A 20,768-nucleotide genomic window follows, 5' to 3' on the forward strand; every position below is an offset into this window, starting at 1 on the left:
CTATGGCTAAGATTTTCAGGCAGTAAGCTGACAATGCAGACTAGGAATAAACTGAGGAGGATTTTAAATACAGATAGCAGAAGTCAAGTATTTCCACCTCTCCAGTCACTGTGGCTAAAAGTGAGGACGACATGCAGGAACAGTCACATTTTATTACAAAACAGTGATTATTGATGCTGTAGAGAGCATCATCATGGCTTTAAATGCAATCCATCGCAAAAGTATTCATACCCTTAAACCTTTCTCCTTTGCTCAAGTTGCAACAGCACACTTCAATGTATTTAACTTCAGATTTATGTAACAAATCAACACAAAGTACAACATAACCATAAACTGGAAGGAAAAGGATAGATGGTTTTATTTTGTACTCCGATACCACTAAATAAAATCCAGTGCAACCAATTCAGATCTCATCTTGATAGTAAATAAAGTCTAAGCTGTTCTGTGAAGGTTTCAGAGGTTTGTAAGAGAACAAACAGCATCATGGAGACCAAAGAGGCCAGCAGGCAGAGCAGGGAGGAAGAACTGGAGAGCTTAACTGCAAAGTCAGGCTTCACAGCTCTGTTCAGTCCAACCATCTAAAGGAGCAAAGACTATGGTACAACTGTAAACCTAATGAGACCAGGCTGTCTGTGAAACGGGAAAAGCAATGCTGTGCATCACAGTTTCACAGTAAAACATGGTGACGGCAGCATTATTGGGACAGGAAAGCTGGAGATGATGAGAGAATGGATGGAGCTAATTATAAAGTAATGCTGTTCAACACTCAGCTGGATGACCTTTAACCTGCAGCCAGAGGGGGATGTGATCAAAACTGGTGGTGAGCCGTATTAATGTGGTTCAATTAAAGTTCAGATTTAAATCTAACAAAGAATCTATGGCAAGAATCTATTATTCATATAATCTGGCTGAGCTTGAGCCACTTTGCAAAGAAGAGCAGGTAAAACTGTAAGCGGGGAGGTGGAGCTGCAGCAAAATGTGGTTCTACGATCTATTGACTTAATAAAAGGCCCATCATGATTTAGTCATCTATAAAAAAATAAACCAGCTGAAACCTAGGTATCCTTTTTCTTCCAACTCATGTTTTTACACAATTTGTGTTGCTTTATTATATCAACTTCCAAACAAAACACTGTGGTTTGAGGTTGTAAAGTGACAAAACATGGACTGTGGAAACATTTGCAAGGCCCTGTCTTATACACTGTCAGTAGTCATAGTTTCACTATTTACTAAGCCACTCCCAGATTTCCTTCACATACTATTATGCCATCTCTGCAAAGCTGTGAAGATTGGAAAAGTCAATTATTAAACTTTCCTAATGATTAGTTTTTGCTGTGGGAGATGTGGGATTGCTCAGGGAAACATTTATCGACGGCTTGCTCTGGTCTTGCTGCAGGCTTACGTTACCTCTTGGTGGGGGCAAATACGGTGGAAACATTCGCAGGCTGGTCATACCCATATTGACCCATATGTTGGACTGAGGGGAGCGTGTGGCAGGCTGCTGGCGGAGGAACAGGAGGTAGCGGGGGAACAGCTCCAGCTCTGCTTGACCAGTCTTGCTTTCCAGGATAACCTGCAGGAGTGGAGAGGAAAGTTATGTTAGCTAGCAATGAAGCTGCTGTCCCTGGGTGGACAGAACAGTCCAACAGAGACGCCCATGAAGGAACATGCTGAGACATTTTGGTTTTGTAGCATTTATTCAAAGGAGAGACTAGCTTCCTATAAATCAACTTCATAAAGTTCAACATGACTACAGTCCAGCACAGAGCAGAGGTCTGGCAGGTTAAACATGTACAAGGAGATACATTAAGATAACATTACATGTACTTGTTGATCAAAAGGAATAATGATGTGGAAAGAAAGGAGAAATATCTTAATAATGAGATTCAGATTTTAAATTCTTTTTCACCAAAGAAAAGGGCTAGAAACATGCAGTGTTAAACATTTTGGGCACATATGAAATTTTTGTTTTACTTATAGTTTTAGTATGGCTATAGCTATTTTGTTTTAATTTGTTTGGTTTTGTTGGAAGTGAATCTGGACTAGTCAGTAGTTCAGTGCCACACTCTGTTTTTCCAGTGTATCCAGCCTGAAGGGACATTACTCTCTTTTGTCTCACGCTGCTCCGTTCACTCACCGGTCGTGGCAGGCTCAGGTTGGCACCGTACCAGTGGTAGAGGGCCCGCCACACAGGCTCTGGCATCATCTCAAAGTCTCTGCCAGGCACCAGCTGCAAAGAGCGCTTCAGTCTGCCACCCTCCATAGTTAACGTCGGGGCCTGCAGGGGATAGAGCACAGCAGATACGTAAGCAGAGAGGAAAAAAAGCACAGAAAAGACGCTGTTCTGTCACTTTGAATAACACATAACAGCCAGAGACAAAATCCTAATGCTGTGGAGAAGCTGGCAGCCTTCTATTATTACAGTAAATTGCAGAGATAAAAACTAAATGGAGACACTATCTGGTTCCAGACCACAAAAAAACAACAAAAAAAACAAAGAAGTGGGTTTGAAATTAGTACCTCTGCTACCAAACTATTATCATGATGCAAAGTGGAACAAATATTTAACGGTTTCTACAGCCTGTATGAGTGCAGGACAGTGTAAAGCAAGGGGACTGCATCATTCTCTCTAAAGCAGTGTGGCTTCTATTCTCAGATCAAACATATCCACTAACAAGCAGATGAAAGGAAACACCATGAACAAAACAACTGGGTTCAGTCTAGTTTCCTAACGACAGCAGAGCAGGATGGACTGTGGCTGATTTTTAGTGTGGACAATTTGTGTTTGTTTATTGTAGAAGCATGTGCCTGTGAAATGATCAAATGTAAAATAAAAATTAAGAGATAGAAATATTTCTGCAAAATGCTGTGTGTGAAAGGGAGTCCTGCTATCTGACCTTGACGACCCACGATATACACGATATATCAGCACTAACATCAGTATTGATGTTGGTCATTTTTTTTAACATATCGGTGTTGGTCTGATAAATAAAACTAAGCCCATATTAACCAATATTTATTTTGACTTTCATCTGATTGCCGTTTGTTTCTGGTAGTTTTTTTTTTTCCAAAGGGGTCGCATCAGTGGTGAAAAATATATAATATCGCTTATTGGCAATAACAACAATATTAATTTCAGATATTGAATTTTCATATTGGTGCATCCCTAACATACACCCATTCTGCTTAGAGGGATGGACTACTCCTTCAACTGATACAGATTGGAAGATTTTTTGAATAAACATTTAATGTTTCATATTTTTTTGGATTGGGACTTTATATGGATGAGCCTTTAAGAACTATTCTGAAACAGAGTGAAAAATCCACAGAGCAGGAAAACAGTTCTAATGAGTTCCACCGGTCAACATGGTGAGGACCATTTTGACCAACATAGGATGTAGGTCAACATAGGACATAGGAAAAGCCCTCCTTGCCTTTATGGGGTCGGTGGTGACCAGAGACTGGTTGTCGATGGCTCCAGGCCTCTGTGCTGTCAGCTGAGAGGGCAGGTGACCGTTGGCTCCAGAAAAACACTGATTGTTGTTTTCTGAAATGTTGTGCTGACGGGCGAAGCAGCTCTCTGCTGAGGAAGGACCCAGCTGAGGACTCAGTGCTGTTGGGGCGTGGAGGGAGAGGAGATCAACATCAACAGCAAACAATCAGAAAATAGCAAAACTGTCAGATGACAGAGGAAACAGGAGGCTTAAATAAATACAGCAAAGTTTGTACATAATGCAGTAGCATAGTACTAATATGAGGTATAAAGTCTCTAATTATTTCATGTACGCTTTTTCACCAGGATATCTTATTTAGATGGGAACTCTTTCAATCTGGTGGCTGAAGACTTCATCTAGCTGTTTCATAACTATACCAAGATGAATGAACTGATTTGAAATCTACAGCACTATCAGTTTAAGTTGAAGTAATTCAGCTAAACTCTTTTCTGTCTTCACCCTTACAGAAAACTCTGTGAACCTGGAGACTGAAAAAGGTTTTTACACCCAGATCATCAAATAATAACATCAAAGAAAACTGACCTTCAATGGTGATTTCATATATTACAACCAATGTGAAAATGTAACTATTCAATTTTTTTATGTAATTTAATAAACCAGAATACAGTATGAACTGCAGAATAAACTGTTTTGTGACTAGAGATTGTTCTATGTGTTATTTCATATTTTATTCATTCCATGTGTCTTGTGTTGCTGTGTGAAGTGTACAGAGACCATAATGAATCTGAATTAGCTCAAACCAACAAACACACTCCAGATTCCTCATGACATAAATCTACTTTCTCAATATTCACAATTCATCTTGAACTGTGAAATTATTGCATCATTTCATTGGCTCTATTTTTTTTTTTAATCTATTTTTACATTTAAATACTTTATCTTTAAACATTTAAATTCTTTTATCATTTTATCATTAGCTTAATGATAATAAACTCCTGTCGTTTGTAGTCATCTGTATTAATTCTATTAATTCTATTGCTGCTCAGACAGCACCAGTGCTGTTTGCACCTTCTTCTGTTATCATTTTAAAACCTGAGCTGCATCAGGCATCCATTTATATAGACACCAACTGAGGCTGAATTATTTGTCTATTTTCTTGATGATTAAAATGTATCCCGTTTTAAAGATCGGGTGACGTTCCAAATTGGTCATTGTGATCTAAATTACTAGTTTTATTAATAATTGCCTTAAGTAGTTATTGTACTGTAGTTATTCATAGCCAAGGCTGGACCTCTATTGCTGCACAACAAATCTAAGACATGCAACAAACTGAGTTTTAATGTACTTTACAGTAATTAGGATTGTATTGAATAAGTCTGGATTATTGTATTGGAATGAATCAGACTGATTTAACATGAATTGGAGCTGGTCTGGATTGAGTGTAACTGGGTATTACATGAATTGACATGTTTATCTCCTTCAGCAACATAATATGTTTATTCAAATGTGGAGGCATGTAAATACACGGGATTGAACTGAATTTAAAAACTCTCACTTACTTGTTTCCACATGAACTAACAAACAGAGAAATCAACAGTGGACTCTTATCTATTGTGGACTGTTTCAAGAAGACTGACCAGTTTCTGTTGCTTCTGAGGCACTCGACACAGCATCAGGAGACTTCTCCTCTGAGGGACTGAAGGGGCCGAAGGTCCCCAGTCCCCCCGGCATGTCGGGGTGTGCGGGCTCCACAGTGGCTGTGACTGTCAGGGGCCTGAGTGAGCTCAGAATGGACGGCTGCTCCACAACGATGTCTTTATGCTCCTGGACAGGAAGACAACAGCAGGGACTGTCCTGTCAGTGTTCAAAGTGGTTAGACAACAGCAGCTAAAGAACTTGCTTTGGCTAAATGACTGGAACATTTCAGGAAGGGTGCTGGTTCCCACAGGTAGCTCAGATGAGATGGAGTCTGGCTTACTGACACTTCTCACACCTCAACAGAACAGAACTGCTGATGTTTCATCATATTTTCTGCCTTTCTAATGTTGAACAAACGTTTTCAGCATTAAAATGATCAAACCAGTGCATTAAAAACTGCAGATTGAGGAATGATGCACAGCAGGAAATATTTCCATTTAGAGGGAAACAGAAAAAAACTCTGAATGCTTTAAGGGTGATCAAGTGATTTTATCTATTAACTAAATTTTCTGGGTATGAAGATTTCATTTTTGGCAAATCTGAATTTTTTGGGGTTCCATAGATCAGAATGTCACCCACTCAGGGCTTTCCATCACATTTTACAAGCAGCTTGTATTTAGTTGGACTTTGAATTCAGGGAAACTCAGAACAGATAACTGAAATAAAAGAAAGTTTTTGAAAATATTTTTTTGTAATTTATAACTTAGAGCAGGGGTGCCCAACACATCGATCGCGATCGACCTGTCGATCGCGGAAAGGTTTTGAGTCGATCTTGGCAGGTGACAAGCTGAATGTCGCCAGGACACTGAGACCAGAACTTCCTCTTCTGACAGGCTTATCAAAAATATTCACTAAGATCCTAAAAGTTTGTAGCTTCATTAAAAAATAACGAAATGTGTTAAAATTAATCTCAGTAATTATTGTTTCAACAAGGTGTTGCACTATTCAGTGCATTTCGGTTCCATTAACAAATAAAAAACAAAAAGAAAAAAAAGGCAACTCAAAGACTGACTGATGAGCAGAGCAGGAGTTTAAACTAGCTACTCAACCACCACTGTGTTCATGAGAGGCTTATTAATAATCGAGAAATAAATATCAAGCCTGGAAACCTGATATTGTAATGGACTGAATGTTGTGTTTTCAAGTAATCTGTTCTCAGCTTGCGGGACGCAGGCGGTTGCCACGGCAATGGGTGTGCTTAAACGACAAAGAGACAGAGAGTAGAAAGGTAGGAGTGGTTTTGAGTTGATCGTCTGTTCGGGTTGTTTAACTTTGTTTACTTTTAGCTTTCTTTCTTCTTTTTGTCTTTCCTATGGTTTGTTATTTTGTTTGTATTTCCTTTTAATTAATGTAAAGCACTTTCAATTGCCTTGTTGCTGAAAATGTGCTATAATTACCTTATCTTACCTTTGCTGTGGCTCATTACTCCCACTGTAGGTTTTGAATATTCAATAAACGACAAACTTGGACTAATTAGCTCCTTCGTTTGTGAGTATATATCACAACAAACATCAAATAGGACAAATATATTTCATTAAGTTTTAACAAATTCTACTGCGATAATTATGTGAAATTAAATTAATTATATCCCAACTTCAGAAGATTTGCCTTTACCTTTACTGGGCTCTTTGGTTCCTCCTATCAGTCTGTAGTTTCTCATATTGAGGTCATCAAACCAAATTTCGGATCTACCATGACTGACTGACACCTGCTGGCGTCAGGTCTGCAACCAGCTTCTGACTGAGAAACCAGTAACCACCTCCTAGTGTCAGAATCTCACTGAAGAAGAAACTGCGTTAGGTTTTCTGTCACTTTATCATTTCTGCTATAACTGATGTATATTCGCATATAAAATAAGTCAATAGAGTTTAATTTGCAATTTTTATGTCTTTGTGTCATGAGGTAGATCTCAGGCGGCTGGTGAGAGTAAAAGTAGATCTTGCTCTCAAAAAGTTTGGGCACCCCTGACTCAAAGAAAGGGAGAAAAATAATCTATTAAAATTGAAAGTCAAATTTGGTGTAAAAGCCAAATCAGGATATTTTTTTTATTTTTAAGCCAATTAAAAAAATAAAGTTTATTCCTTTGATGGGTGGACACCATTTCTGATAACTCTACTTATCTTAATGTATATACATACATGTTATAAATACTTCACGTATTTTTATGTTATAATTTTGTCATTACTGTACAGTATTTTCTTAACTTTGCTTTGTACACAGTTGAATACATTTTTATTTTTGTGTGAACCTATATCTCTCGATCCTGCTCTGTTACACCTCAACATCCCACTATGGGACAATAAAGAATATTTTTAATCTATTCTAGTTTATGGCTTTGGAAAACATATAACATGCTTTTTAATTGTTATGTAACTATGCAGAGAAGCCACAACATAATAATATTGTAACATGAAAACAGAATAGGTTGATTATCGACTTTTGACAGGTAACTAGCTAGTTGAATACCAAAACCTCTGGTTTTTTAGTCAGTGAATGTACCATATATAAGAACATGTCAGCATCTCATTCAGTATGTGACAGAGGCAGACTGAAAGGCAAAATGTGTTCCTGCTGTTGCTTGAAAATCAGAGTCCATCTCCAGAACATACTGCTGGTTACACTGGTCACTGAATCTCTGAAGTGACAAAAAGGTGTCACCATGGTTACAGTATCCTTTGCAATATGGAGAACATAAAGCATATCCCATTTTAAATATCATGATTGGGAATGAAGTTTGGAAAGAGCTCTTTTCCATCCTCCCTTTAGATTCTTCTATGGTCATCTGGATGTAAAAAAAATAATAATCAAGTAACTTTTTAAAATTATTAAGGAACTATGAACCATTTTCACAGACTGCTCTGATTCTGTTGTGCTATTTACAAACAGCAGGAAGATGTTTTATCTTTATAATAGTGACATGATTTCACCTGGTATGAGACTAAACCTGGGGCAGAATATACTTTTTGATTTACAGAACAAATATTTAATGTTGACAATGTTTTGTATGAAATTGATGCTATTATTTTATGCACAATGGTGCTTCATTTCTTCTGCTTTACTCACATATTTAACGTAGTCCTTCCACTGCTGCCACCACAGCATGGAAATCAGGAACCAGCTCTGGCCCTGCTGCAGCCCATGTCTGCTCTCCCTTTCTAACCACCCCCTGCATACAGGCAGACGCACGCACACGCACGCACGCACGCACACGCACACACACACACACACACACACACACACACACACACACACACACACACACACACACACACACACACACTCTCATCAGATTTAAGCACATACCATCTGGAAACAGAAAAAGAAAAATCAGGTAAAGAGGCAGGTTACCTGATGATCTGCCCTTCCTCTTCAGGAGTGGCAGGTCTGAGGCCCAGCACTATGTGGCAAACCTGGGATAAGTCAAACACGTCGACATAATCATAAATGAATGCTGTTGCGCTTCCAGCAGCTGTATGGTGCCACAGCAGCATGCCGGGGTACCAACCTGGAAAAGCAGGTTCAGGAACTCATTGGCCAAAGCGCTCTTCACGCTCCAGATCTGGTAGTCTTCAAGGGTCAAGTGACCCAACTGTGTAAGAGCCAAATGACACACAGGTCAGCATACTGCTCCGTCTGATCGCAGAGTGCTCTGACACCTCACAAAGCTCTTTAGATTTCACTCCACCTGGTTACCATGTGTGTGACGTGCTGGTCTGATTTCAGGTACGGTGCCACTTATTAGTCCCTCCAGGAAGTTCCAATGTTCCGATTGCAACAATTAATGCAAATGCACTTATTTTGCATAGTCTTATACTTTTTGCCAGTAATCACAACTTTTCCACAAATGACTAATCAGCTTAACGTTTTCTGTATTTCCTTCTTTTTGTACCAGTTACTGCAACGTGACGTAATAGTCAAGTTAGCCTCCTTCTAATTTAACTTCTTGTTTCACATTATCTCTTGAAACCGAAGTCTGCAAGATGAAAGCATATGGGATGCTAAACAGTAACATTTTATTTTTGCAAAAACCATTCTGAGATGTTCTGTAGGATTTGCTTTTAGTGTGTATATAGGCAACCTGTCCATGTGTACCCCAGCACCCTCACAGTCCCACAAGGATAAGTGTGTTGGATAATGAAAGGGTGAATGTGTATACAGTTAATCTTAGCTTTATTGTCCAATATGACATTCTTGGCATAAAAATGAAACCATTTTGAAAATGGTCCTACAAAATTAGTAATTTTATGTCGCAACAATCACAAAAACTGATGCAAAATTTTAGAGGAACAGAGAATTCAGCTGAGGCAGCCTGAGGTTCCATCTGTCTGTTAACTGTTTCAAACTCCAGATTATAACTGAACTGTTAAACAGGTCTACAATGGGTTGCCATCTGTATTTCTGATATTTGGCCTGGATAGCCTTAATAATGTACAGTAAACTATCCCACAGTGCTAGCTAACACCTCAGTCACTCTACATCTCTGGATGTGAGAAAGTTTAAGAAAAATGACCTCTGTCAATGTGGATCTAGAACTGCATGTTTCCAACAAAAAACACTTAATTAAAGCAAGACTTCCTGTTTTATACACAAGAATGGAAAACTGAAAAAACACAATCATTTGGGAAACATCTTAACTGCATCATCACCTACTGCTGAGTAATAAAACAAACAATTTCAAAAATTTGTCAAGAAACAGAAAATGTCATCAACAATGATAAAGGCTGGCATTAAAATTTAATAATACAGATAATACATGCTACCTAAGAGGCAATATGTGGAGTTGCCAGTATTTATGGAAGATGGAGAAAAGGCTGTAAACAGAGTGACTTTGGTTTACATTATTTTCTGGTGGTAAACAAACATATTTGCTGTTTTAAACAAAGAAAAAGAGCCATTATTAATCTACAAAATTCTGAAATTGATCTGACAATTTAATGTTTTGTTCATGAAAATTTTTCAAATAAATGTTCTATGTTTGCTTTACTACTTATTTAAATTTGTTATTTAATTTCACATTGAAACAGATAGAATCTTAGATCTTAGGAAAAAGGCTTTTGGAAATGCGTGTGAAGAAGAGCACCCCGGTGTCTCACCTTGGTCGTGTCGTGCATCTTCACAATTTCCTCCACTATGTCTGAGACACTGCTGTGCAGCTCCTGCAACAGCATCAACATGTCAGTGGGAGACAGGAGAAACCAGAACTAAGCTCAGCTCTCAAATCTGCTGGGGAACATTCTGCAGGCTGACATGGAATTATTTTCATTCAGTTCATGTGCAGGGTCCCCACATACTTTCCATTTCCAAACATTCATAAGACTTGAAGTTCTAGACTTTTTTTCTGTCCCTTTTCTAAAAATGTTGGGTTATAAAAAATCTATCTGACCACATCAACAGTAGGTATGATTTACTATGTTTATGTTCCACAAATCATAAAACACAATACTGAAGTTGGCATGGGACTGTTTGGTAAAGTGTATGACTTTCTAATATCCAATGAAAATCTATAACACTTGTCCACCCAGGTCAGGATTGTCCTACCTTCAATATAGATTCTTTAAAGCTCACTTTGTGATCTCATTTTTTACATGTTTAAACATGTTAAATTAAGTTTCAATGATTTTGTTTGGGATTTAGACCAGAATCACAAGTCAAGTTCAAAACCCAGATTGAATGAAAGCACATGTAGCCGTCACTCTTAACTCATCAGCCTAAAAACCAATACACTAAAGAGGCAACACAAATAAACGATGCAATATAAATGTCAATCTATGTTTGAACATTTAATCTAAAAGTTAAGTATAAATCTATACTTCGTTTTTCAGACATTTGTTTTCTATTACAGAACAGAATAAAGAATAAAGTATATAAGCTGTTGCTTAACTATTTTTCTTTGATCCTTACTTTTCCAGATCTGAAAAATGATCATTTATGCAAACTACATATTGTCATTTTATTCCCAGAAGTTCCAGGATTATACAGGAACCCTGAATCTGCTGATCTGCTGCATTTCCACTCAAATAAAATATTTCAAATTGTTCATTCTTCTTCTTAAACTCACATATGTTCATGTCTTTTTTTAGCTTAAAAACACAAATGAGAGAATCAGACAACTACAAGACAGGAAGCAGCTGCCTTTATTACCACATATATTACTAAGGCTACAAGCTATTCTACCACAAAACACTCCAAATAATACATATTTTAATAACAAACACTAAACATTCTGTGATCAAACCTAAATGTAGTGTGTCTCTAAAGTATACGGATTTTACTGTTATTTCCAAATACCAGTCAATCAAATGGACAAGTCAACCTTTAGTAAATACTTTCAAATGCAGAAGATCAGCCTCTTCTATATTTGCCTCCATAATTCCACTCAAACCAAAACTGTTGGGCTGTTTTGAACTGAATCATGTGTTCATAGCAGGAAATGAATGCTCTCTCAGCCTGAGGGTGAACTCACAGGGATTGTGTCTGTGCGATTGTCCTTCCACACCTCCAGCAAGGCAACAACCATCTCATGGAGCTCATCTCGAGACAGGACCCCATCACGGTCCACATCAAACACTTTGAAGCAAACTGAAGAGAGAAATAAAACTAATTAATTTTATAATGTAGCTAATATCTTGATATGACTTTTTCTGCATCCAAATCAATCAAAAAGTTGATTTGAGGCTACATGTTAGAGCCACACAGGAGAAAGCCCTCCAGGTCTTATGACAGGAAGCCTGTTATTATGGAAAACCACAAGGAGGGTTCATTTATCTATAAGCAGTTAAAACCATAGCATGGCTTACATTTCTGCCTTTCAGCAACAGGCCCCCTACAGCAAGCTGAGAGTCCACAAGAGATCTCTTTAAAGTCGATGTGATTGTCCCGATTTTCATCAAAGGCGTGAAACAGGCCTGAAACACAGCATGAAGAAAAGAAATTATGTTTGGATGCAGTAATAAAGAGCAAACAGTGCAGAGGGAAGAGAAGGGGCTGGAGAAACCATTCTGGGCTAATTGCATGTGAGCTCATTAAGATTCAGAGTTTGTAAACCAAAGATCACAAATGACTCCAAAGTAAAAGCAGAGACTCCTGTGGAAAGAAAAGCAACACGTCCATGTCACTGGTTCCATCAAGCATTGATTCACTTGGTTCCAAACCCTGAAACCTGAAAACCTTACTAATGATTTCACAAAGTTTGATTTAAAATTCCAAAGAGTTCAACAAGCAGGGTTCAAACCTTGACACCAATTAAGGACAGTATAAGCTATCAAACTGCCCATGTCAGTTAAGGTTTGATGTGTTTACATGTTTGACATGGATTTCTAAGATTCCCCAGACGGAAGATTGGTCCCACTTTCCACACAGACTCATATTTCCAGAATTCTGAATCCAGTTTTTAAAGTATAGAATGACAGGCTCAATTTGGATATACTGCAGGTATGTATATAGATGGAGTCTATGGGTGTGACAGACAACAGCAGGACGGGTGGGTTTGTGTTGTGTGATGGACAGTCAGGTGGGTGGGGTTAGTGATGTAAGATGTGTTGGTAAGTGGGTGGGGTTTGACCAACATGTCACTGGCTGGGTGTTGTCTGGTGAGACAGATGTAGTGCAGGGGCAAGATGACAGATTTAGGGTGGATGAATGGGGTGGGGTTGGGCATGATGGATGGATGCAAAGTCCAAGACCACTGTTCAGGGCATAAAGTCTGCTAAGATGCAGATTTTTCCATGTCCGTTTTCATGCTTAACCACACTTTCTAATCTTTTTTAAAGATTGCATGTTTCTATTAAATATGTTTTCATAGCATGGAGACCTGTATCAGCGAAGATAGGACTTACCTTCACTCAGTGAGGCATGGATGGGAGGAGACACCAACGGGACGAAGGTTTCCAAGTCAAAGCGGCCGGTTCTGGACTGGGCTTTGAGCAGCCAGTAGCGCTTCTCCAAGTCTATTATGTCTGACTCCTCCACTGCAGGACAAGATCAAACAGGTAAAACATGGATCACAGTTCTAAATATACACTGCAGGACAATGTAACTCCAGCTTCAAAAATCAATGAGTTTCTCAATGTCTTCCAAAGGAATGGTGGCTGATTGAGCTCAAAACAACAGATTCACAGCCTTAGTCTAACGAAATGAAACCTACGACAGGTAAAGGTAGAAACTGTGAGTGAACATTTAACCATTTCTGTACAATGATATGTTAACTACATTTATATTAGATGGTACTTTGTATGCTCCTACTGGCATCAAAAGAAAAAGTGTAGTTTAAACTAAAGCAGCGAAACAGTTCCAGTTTTATCCTCGTGGAGGAAAACACAGTTTGTCCTTGGGAACAATATGAACGTCTAAAAGCAGAGAGCTCATTTTATTTAGTGGTAAAAAAAAAATTAAAAACATCTAATAGGACAGTGTCATCACTAGGAAGGGAACAAAGGTCAAACACATCAGAAATCAAACTGTTACTGACAACGTATTATCTGTAATACTTGCTTTGTTGCTGAAATGTGCTCTTCAAATAAACTTGAAACTCCTTTTTTTTAAACCAGAAAACCATAATTCCCTGCTGACATATCCATTCTCCACAATGCAGCAGAACAGATACTTGAAACAAGCAGAACCAAAATCCTAAAACACACAAAAGAGTGACTAAATGATGTACAAGGTTCTGTGTACATTTACAAAGGTTTGCAAAGTAATGTCTTGTTCTATTGAGTTCACACTAAGCACTTTTCTTAAAGCAAGGCAAGTACCGAGTCCACAAAACTCATCTGCTAGGATGAACTTTAAGACGGCTCTAGAGATGAGAAAATCCACTCCCTGAAGTTGTTCTGCAGTAACTGGCATCAAGCCATACTTCACCTATTCCAGGACCTGAAATCTGGATTATTCGAGTTGTGGGTGAGAATATAGTTTTTTATTTTATTGATTTTCCACCGAGCTGTCAGAGTTGCTGCAATTGCTGGGTTTTTTAAACTGCTTGACAAGAAACTGTATTTACATTGAATTGTTTTGTTTGCAACATCAAGCTGATAATGTCCACAGTCAACACGCTATACTAAAATGCATAGCGTGACTGCCGCTCTCTGAGCAGCACCAGTTGTGTGGTGGCTGCTCTGGTAGAGAGGAAACGGGGCTAGCCGCCCAACTAGTTCAACCACCTTGCTAGTATCCATTAGGATTGTGGGAAATGAAGGAATTTGTCATGAGAAATCTAGGCAATTTTTACACTTGACTATGAAGTCTCAACAGACCAAGGACAGTGCACGGTCCACCGAATGTGTACAGTGTGCCTAAGTATGTGGGAGAGGTATCATGTTTTGCAGCCATACAGCATAACAGTTTAAAAATAAAAAAGAACATTCTGGATTGAAAGTACATGCAGATGGCAGTAGGAACACTGAGAGAAGGCAGAGGAGCTTGATCTTTTCACAAATTATCTGTCTCATGTTATTGTTACAAAATAGTGATAGTTTTAACAAATATGAAAAAAAATTTTTTTAATAAAAGTTATCTACTGCAGCTTTAAAGGAAATAATCATCAAACTGTGTGGGAGGGCAGTAGACAATGGAGGGAATACGCTGACTGCTCAGACAAAGAGCATTGTATGAAGCTCTGCCAGGCTCGATGGACTAGTCACTCCCTGTCAACATGCTAATCCTCAGATTAAGCTAATAGGATTCAGCAAGTAGCCAGATACAGTAGCTGTTGGCATGACAGGTGTCAAAATACAGACAAGCAATCAAATTACAGTCAGTTCTTGGTAGAACAGACTGGCAATAAAATCAATCTTAAGAAAGGCTTGTTTTTAACAACTGTTGGTCGGAGCTTCAATGAGGATGGCAGAACGAAGCAGATTCGTGAAGAGCAGACAGTTCCCTGTACCTGTGGTACAGATTCTGAGTTTTGGAGGTAAGCATCAGGACAGTTGGCCCAGCACACTCTGAGAAATAGGCTTTCAGCATGCCTATTTACTGTAGCAGTTCCTGCTGGTTCTAAAGGACCGACTGAAACAAACTAAGAGGAGCAAAATCAATGCTCCTCCAGTAGAATGTTCAGGGAGCTATACTGAGCTAACATAGACAAATGGATGAAAGACTGATAAATTATTGAGGGTTATGGACCGAGGCAGGGAGAAGACACATCCCAGTCTCAAAGCTCAGTTGGGTGTTGCAGCCACAGCAAAAACAAAACATTAGTTCCTCCTTGGAGATAATCATAAAACAAGCAAAAAGCAGAAAGGCCTTCTGTGGTGAGGGCAGTGTTTTTCCCAATTTGACAGCCTTTTCGGCTGGAAGACAGGAATCATAACATCACTGTTGGATTGTTATTCTGAAACATCTGATGGCAAATCAATAAAATTCCTCATCCTTCCAATGGAGCTGCCTTGCCTACCCTTACAGTCACCAGCATACTACACCACTAAATCTGTCAAAAACATTCAGACTTTCAGATGTTGCGCAAACAAACAATACACTTTTAAAGATGTAGATTAGCAGTTTACAGTAGCGCTCGTTAGAACGACAATAACAAAAGCACTCTTCAGTGTGGAGGTTGTCACTGTGGGAGCATGACTCAAAGCTTGCCATTTTCAGTGTAAGGGAGATGTATAAAGCCTTTTAAATAAACACAGTTTCTATGACATGTAGTGACATGGAGAGGTCAAAGAGAGCAGGAATTTGGCACATAACAGGAAGGGTCAATGGCGTACCATCGTTATTCAATTTCATCACTTAAAAGGGACCATTTATATTGCATTGAACAGGTTAGGATAGATCCATGGTCTATACCAAAATGTTCATTACTTTTTGCATGAAATTATTTTCCCAATAATGAGAGTTCACAACCAGGTTCGAGGCAGCAGTGGCAATTGTATGGCACATACAGCTGTAAAACCAGCTGACCAAACGTAAATGTCTTCCAATAATGAAGTGGGCAGAGCTCCACTTCATTATTGGAAGGAGTTGGGCTTTCCTGGGATTGCTGACTTAATAATCGGGAGATTTTTGAAATGGCTCAAGGGTGTGGTGTTTATTTTTAGTGCTCTAGAAGTAGTAGAGACCCAAATGGAAGTACAAAAATGCACAAAACGACAATTTTGCATCATAAGACATTTAAAACTCTTTATCCCCGTCTGTTGTGGAATATGCTGTACACGGAAATGTTGGCAGCTTTTGGGAAATCTCATTTTCTGGAATCTACACAAGGAGAAAGCTGTTTTGGAAAAGCTAGGCATGCTGATGGACTGTTAACTCCAAATCATTCTGTCTTTAGTTTAAAATAATGAATACCTGATTTACCCCAACTAATTTGATTAATTAATTAATGATAGTTCATAAGACCAAAGTTAGAGAACATATTTTTAATCTTGTTCCTCAAACTTTTTCCAAAACTTCTATCTGCTGATAAAAACTTTACAAAGATGGAGATCAGAAATCAACTTAAAAACTCTATCAATGCATCTCTGTGCAGAATCAGTCTGTTTACCTATGTTGGCAGGTGCTGACATATCTGTAACACATTAGCAACTGACCCAATGATTTGAACTCGTGCTACCCTCAACACTCAAAAGACACACTGAGCATCAGAGCAACAATTCCATCAATTATGTAAACCTGAGATGATGATATACTGAGGAAGCACATTGTAAGAAGCTTTTGCAGTAACTGTGTAACTGAAGAAAGGCCAAACTTAGAATGCAAGAGCAAGATTCTTCTCATCTAGGAACAAAAGATTACATAAATCTCAAAAACATAACTGACTCCAGTTCGAAGTGTGAGATGGTTTTAGGCATAAAAGCCATTTAACTGACAACACAAACAGGTTTCCAACAGAAAAAATAAACCCTGAAGGTGTGATACCCACCTACGGGTGCAACTCTCTCAGAGTGGCAGCAGAGATACCATACCATTATCCAGAAAACATCCTTGGACAGGTGTTGCCACGGCCTGCGTGCAGCAAAATTAACTCAGCACAAAAAATAAAAAAAATACTCTAACAGAAACTACACCATCCTGCAGGGAAGGCTGAGACTACCAACACCTTGACTATACCGTGACAGTAGGCTAGCAAGCAGATGACTCCCACTGCTAAGCTCAGTCATGAGTCAAGCTTTACCATCTTGTTCTGGAAAGAGTCATGAACCACGATTGTGTCACTCACTCTCTCCAACTCCAACACACGCACACGCGCGCACACACACACACACACACACACACACACACACACACACACGCTCACACACACACACACACACACACACACACACACACACACACACACACACACACACACACACACACATGTTTGTGTTGCTATCTTTGTGGGGACTTTCCATTGACTTCCATTCATTTCTACAGCCTAAACCTTACCTTTACCCTTTTCCTAACCCTAACCATCACATACCTAACCCTAACCCTAACCAAAACTCAATTCATACCTTAGCCCCAACTCTGACCCCTGACCCAAAAACAGGGTTTCCCCTTGTGGGGACCAGGCTCCGGTCCCCACAAGGAGCAATTGGTCCCCACAACGTAGTATATGTCAGGAAAATCGTCCCCACAAGGTATTACAAACAAACGCACACACACGCAGAGACGCAAAGTTAAGAGGATAAGATGGGAGCAAGCAGATTAAAGGCAAAGTCCGGGTTACCTGGTCAAGATAGGCTCTTTCCAGGGCTCTGCTCCTAATTGGTGAAATTAAGCTTCACTATATTTACTTGGCCTTTAACCTGCAGCCTCAATAATCAATTTCATGAAATGCTTTTATGTAAGGCTGTGAATACCTTATAACAACTGAGTGAAAAGCTTAAGGCATAAATTCCTGGAATCATGACAGAAAACAACTCCTTATGTCTAAACACAAGTAACCTTGCAGAAGACCTCATCTGTTTTCACTTCCTGTCATGTTACAGATGGTAGCACTGTTGCCTTGCAGTAAGAAAGTTTATGCCCCTGCAATGTAAAAAAGTGTTTTTATTTTAAGTGTTTTTGTAAATCTTTACCAAGAGTGTCTGTCAGTCTGGAGGGACCCATGCAGTATATACAACAACATCAGGGATTTCATCTGAGCACTGAGGCATTTTAATGATTCACAATACCACCAACCTCTACAACTGAGGCAGAACTGGGATGAGGATGTGCTGAAGGGGAACCAACAGCAACACCTCACAGGAATAACACAGAGATTTTAACTTGGATTCACTGCATCAGAAATAGCAGCATTGAGTTCATCTCCATCTCCACTCTGCTTGTTATGTTTATGAAGAGAAACATGAGGAAACCTATTGAGCCCTGACTGATCTTTATGTTTGTGTATGGTGACAAATGGAGTGGGTGTGGAAATGTGTAACTAGCCGTGTTTCCGTTACAAATGTGCGTAAAACTTTGTCAATATTCCGCTAATGTCGAATAAAGACAATTTCACTATTGCAGTGTTTTCATTAAATAAGAAATACAATTAAAATCTCACATGAATAAGTTTGTTTCCACGATAATTAATTTAAAAACCATGCCACATCATCATCCTTCAACCACTTCCTTTCTTCTTCTTCATGGTTTCTGCCACTAGTAACATCTGGTAGTTGATCATGTGATTCGTGTGATGCAAAAAAAAAAAGTGTTTTCATTGCAGTTTTGCAATATAAATACATTTTGATACAGCCAAAAAAAAAAAAAACACCTCTTAATAAATTGATGTGGTTACTCACCAAATTATTTCTGAAATGTCAAATAGTGCAATTATATGGTCAAGAAGACTTAAATGGACTCACAGTGTGTGACGCCAGCGAGGGTCTGGTAGAAGGTGGGTGTGTCACTATCATCCGTCAGCGTGACACACACTCCTCCAGAGAGAAGCCATCGAGACAAAGTGAAGGCCTCCTTGTTCTGCAGCAGCCAGTTCCTGAAGCGCTCATAGTTGACCTTGTCACTCTGCAGAAAATCACCAGCGAGGAGCAATTATTACATGTTCCCAAAGAGCCAAGTCACCTGGCTTTAATGGGTGTATTTAATTTCCCTGCAGGAAACAATGTCAGCTGAGTTAACTCCTCCCGATGGGACATTAATTCAGCTGACAGTAATTTTAAAAAATGGGGATTTCCTAGCAGACATGGACATTCTCTGCTGTATCAATTCCAACAGCAAGTCTTTTTTTCCCCCATTTTTTAGTGGGATTGCAGGTGAAAATGCTAGCCCGTCAGATCATTAAACAAATTGTGTCAAATTTAACAAGAACGCAGAGTGAAAACGATATTTTGCAACATCTCTTTACTTAAACTAATACAGAAAAGCATTGTGGAAGATATTATCAAAAAATTTAACTGCAATATTGCTGTTTAATATTTCCACCATTATGTTGGTTCATTCCCCATGTCTTTGTTTTCCATCATTTTGATTTCCCACCCCATCCTGAGAGCCTAAACACCTCATCCAGGTTTAGGCATCAAGGGCAAAACAATCTTCAAAATATTAAGTCTGCAGTGTTGATGCATGTCACTCAAAATACAATAACCTGACACATTATCCCTGGGCAGTCTTTGAGATTCTAATATTGGAAACATTAATATCCTGATGCAAATTGTTTGGCATGTCATACTAATGCTGAGTATGGTACAGAGCTGGAGAGAATTTGACAATATCTTGTTTATCACATTAATATGAACAGAGTTTCTTTAAAAGGTGCCAAGATGGTCACCGGACAGAGCTCTACTAATGGACAACTGTGGGTCAGCAGTGGAGTAGGTGCCATCTTTTTCCTCATTAAAGGTTTATGAGAAAATGAGCGGCATGGTTTGCACCCTTGCAAGTTTGTGCAGCCAACCGCGCAGCAACCTATGACAATTTTTACAATGAAATCAACTAAATAAAAGCAATATGAGGCTACCAACTGTTTTTTGACTAGCTTTACAGGAGAACATAGGTTGTTTTGACGTTAGTCATGGCGGAATGGGTGGTTTTTGAAGAGTGTGATGTCGCATGCAAATGATGGTGGCTATGGTGGTAGGAGTTCATCCTGCAATTGGTGGGGTTGCCAAATCGATTCCAGCTATAGGGCAGCTGTAGCTACTATCCAGCAGCTCACCATCATCAGCCTGTGAATGTGTGAATCACTGAATGTAGTGTGAATCACTTTGGAGTCCTCTAGACTTGATGAAGTGCTATACAAGTACAAGTTATGTACCATTTTACAATTCACAATAGTGGAGTTAAAACAGTATGTCATACAGGAAACAGAATTCCCAGCTAAGCAGTGTCCAATAACTTTCTATCTCAAATTAGTGTGAGGAGGGTAGACTATGGAAAGTGTACATTTTGTGTATTAAACATTATTTTTCAGACTAGCATTTCAGGTGTGAATGTTCTTTTCCTCTACCCCTGTTGTAAAATCAATTCTTAATACCTTCAACTTGCACATGAGGAGAAGGAAAAAGTCATGGACTATTAAGATTATTATTTCCTCTCAAATGCAACTTTAGAAATATAGCAGCACCAAGAAAAGTTAAACCACTTTTTTTCATTTTTGAAGTAATTTCTTAAACATATTATCGATATAATAACTGAGTGAAGCCAAACTTTATCTGATCATAGGTGCTTGGCAACAGGCATCAACTGACT

General features: G+C 38.9%; 1 protein-coding gene across 3 annotated transcripts in view; it reads right to left on the minus strand.

Moving 5' to 3' along the window:
• Positions 1–20,768, minus strand: part of usp32 (ubiquitin specific peptidase 32) — a 65,700-nt gene that overhangs the window by 16,091 nt on the left and 28,841 nt on the right. For 2 of the 3 annotated variants that reach the window (XM_088011433.1, XM_015003545.2), the window contains exons 5-16: positions 18,926–19,085; positions 12,989–13,120; positions 11,951–12,058; positions 11,617–11,732; positions 10,247–10,309; positions 8,659–8,742; positions 8,502–8,563; positions 8,217–8,319; positions 5,093–5,279; positions 3,435–3,613; positions 2,138–2,278; positions 1,408–1,573 (exon numbers count right to left, since the gene is read on the minus strand). In XM_088011433.1, the coding sequence (XP_087867559.1) occupies positions 1,408–1,573; positions 2,138–2,278; positions 3,435–3,613; positions 5,093–5,279; positions 8,217–8,319; positions 8,502–8,563; positions 8,659–8,742; positions 10,247–10,309; positions 11,617–11,732; positions 11,951–12,058; positions 12,989–13,120; positions 18,926–19,085 (1,501 nt within the window). The remainder of the gene's footprint in view (positions 1–1,407; positions 1,574–2,137; positions 2,279–3,434; positions 3,614–5,092; positions 5,280–8,216; positions 8,320–8,501; positions 8,564–8,658; positions 8,743–10,246; positions 10,310–11,616; positions 11,733–11,950; positions 12,059–12,988; positions 13,121–18,925; positions 19,086–20,768) is intronic. The other variant, XM_015003547.2, reaches the window with a different exon arrangement.

This window comes from Poecilia mexicana, unplaced genomic scaffold (genome assembly GCF_051168715.1).
Source record: "Poecilia mexicana isolate PSO_F unplaced genomic scaffold, ASM5116871v1 scaffold_13, whole genome shotgun sequence".
NCBI classification, from domain to species: domain Eukaryota; kingdom Metazoa; phylum Chordata; class Actinopteri; order Cyprinodontiformes; family Poeciliidae; genus Poecilia; species Poecilia mexicana.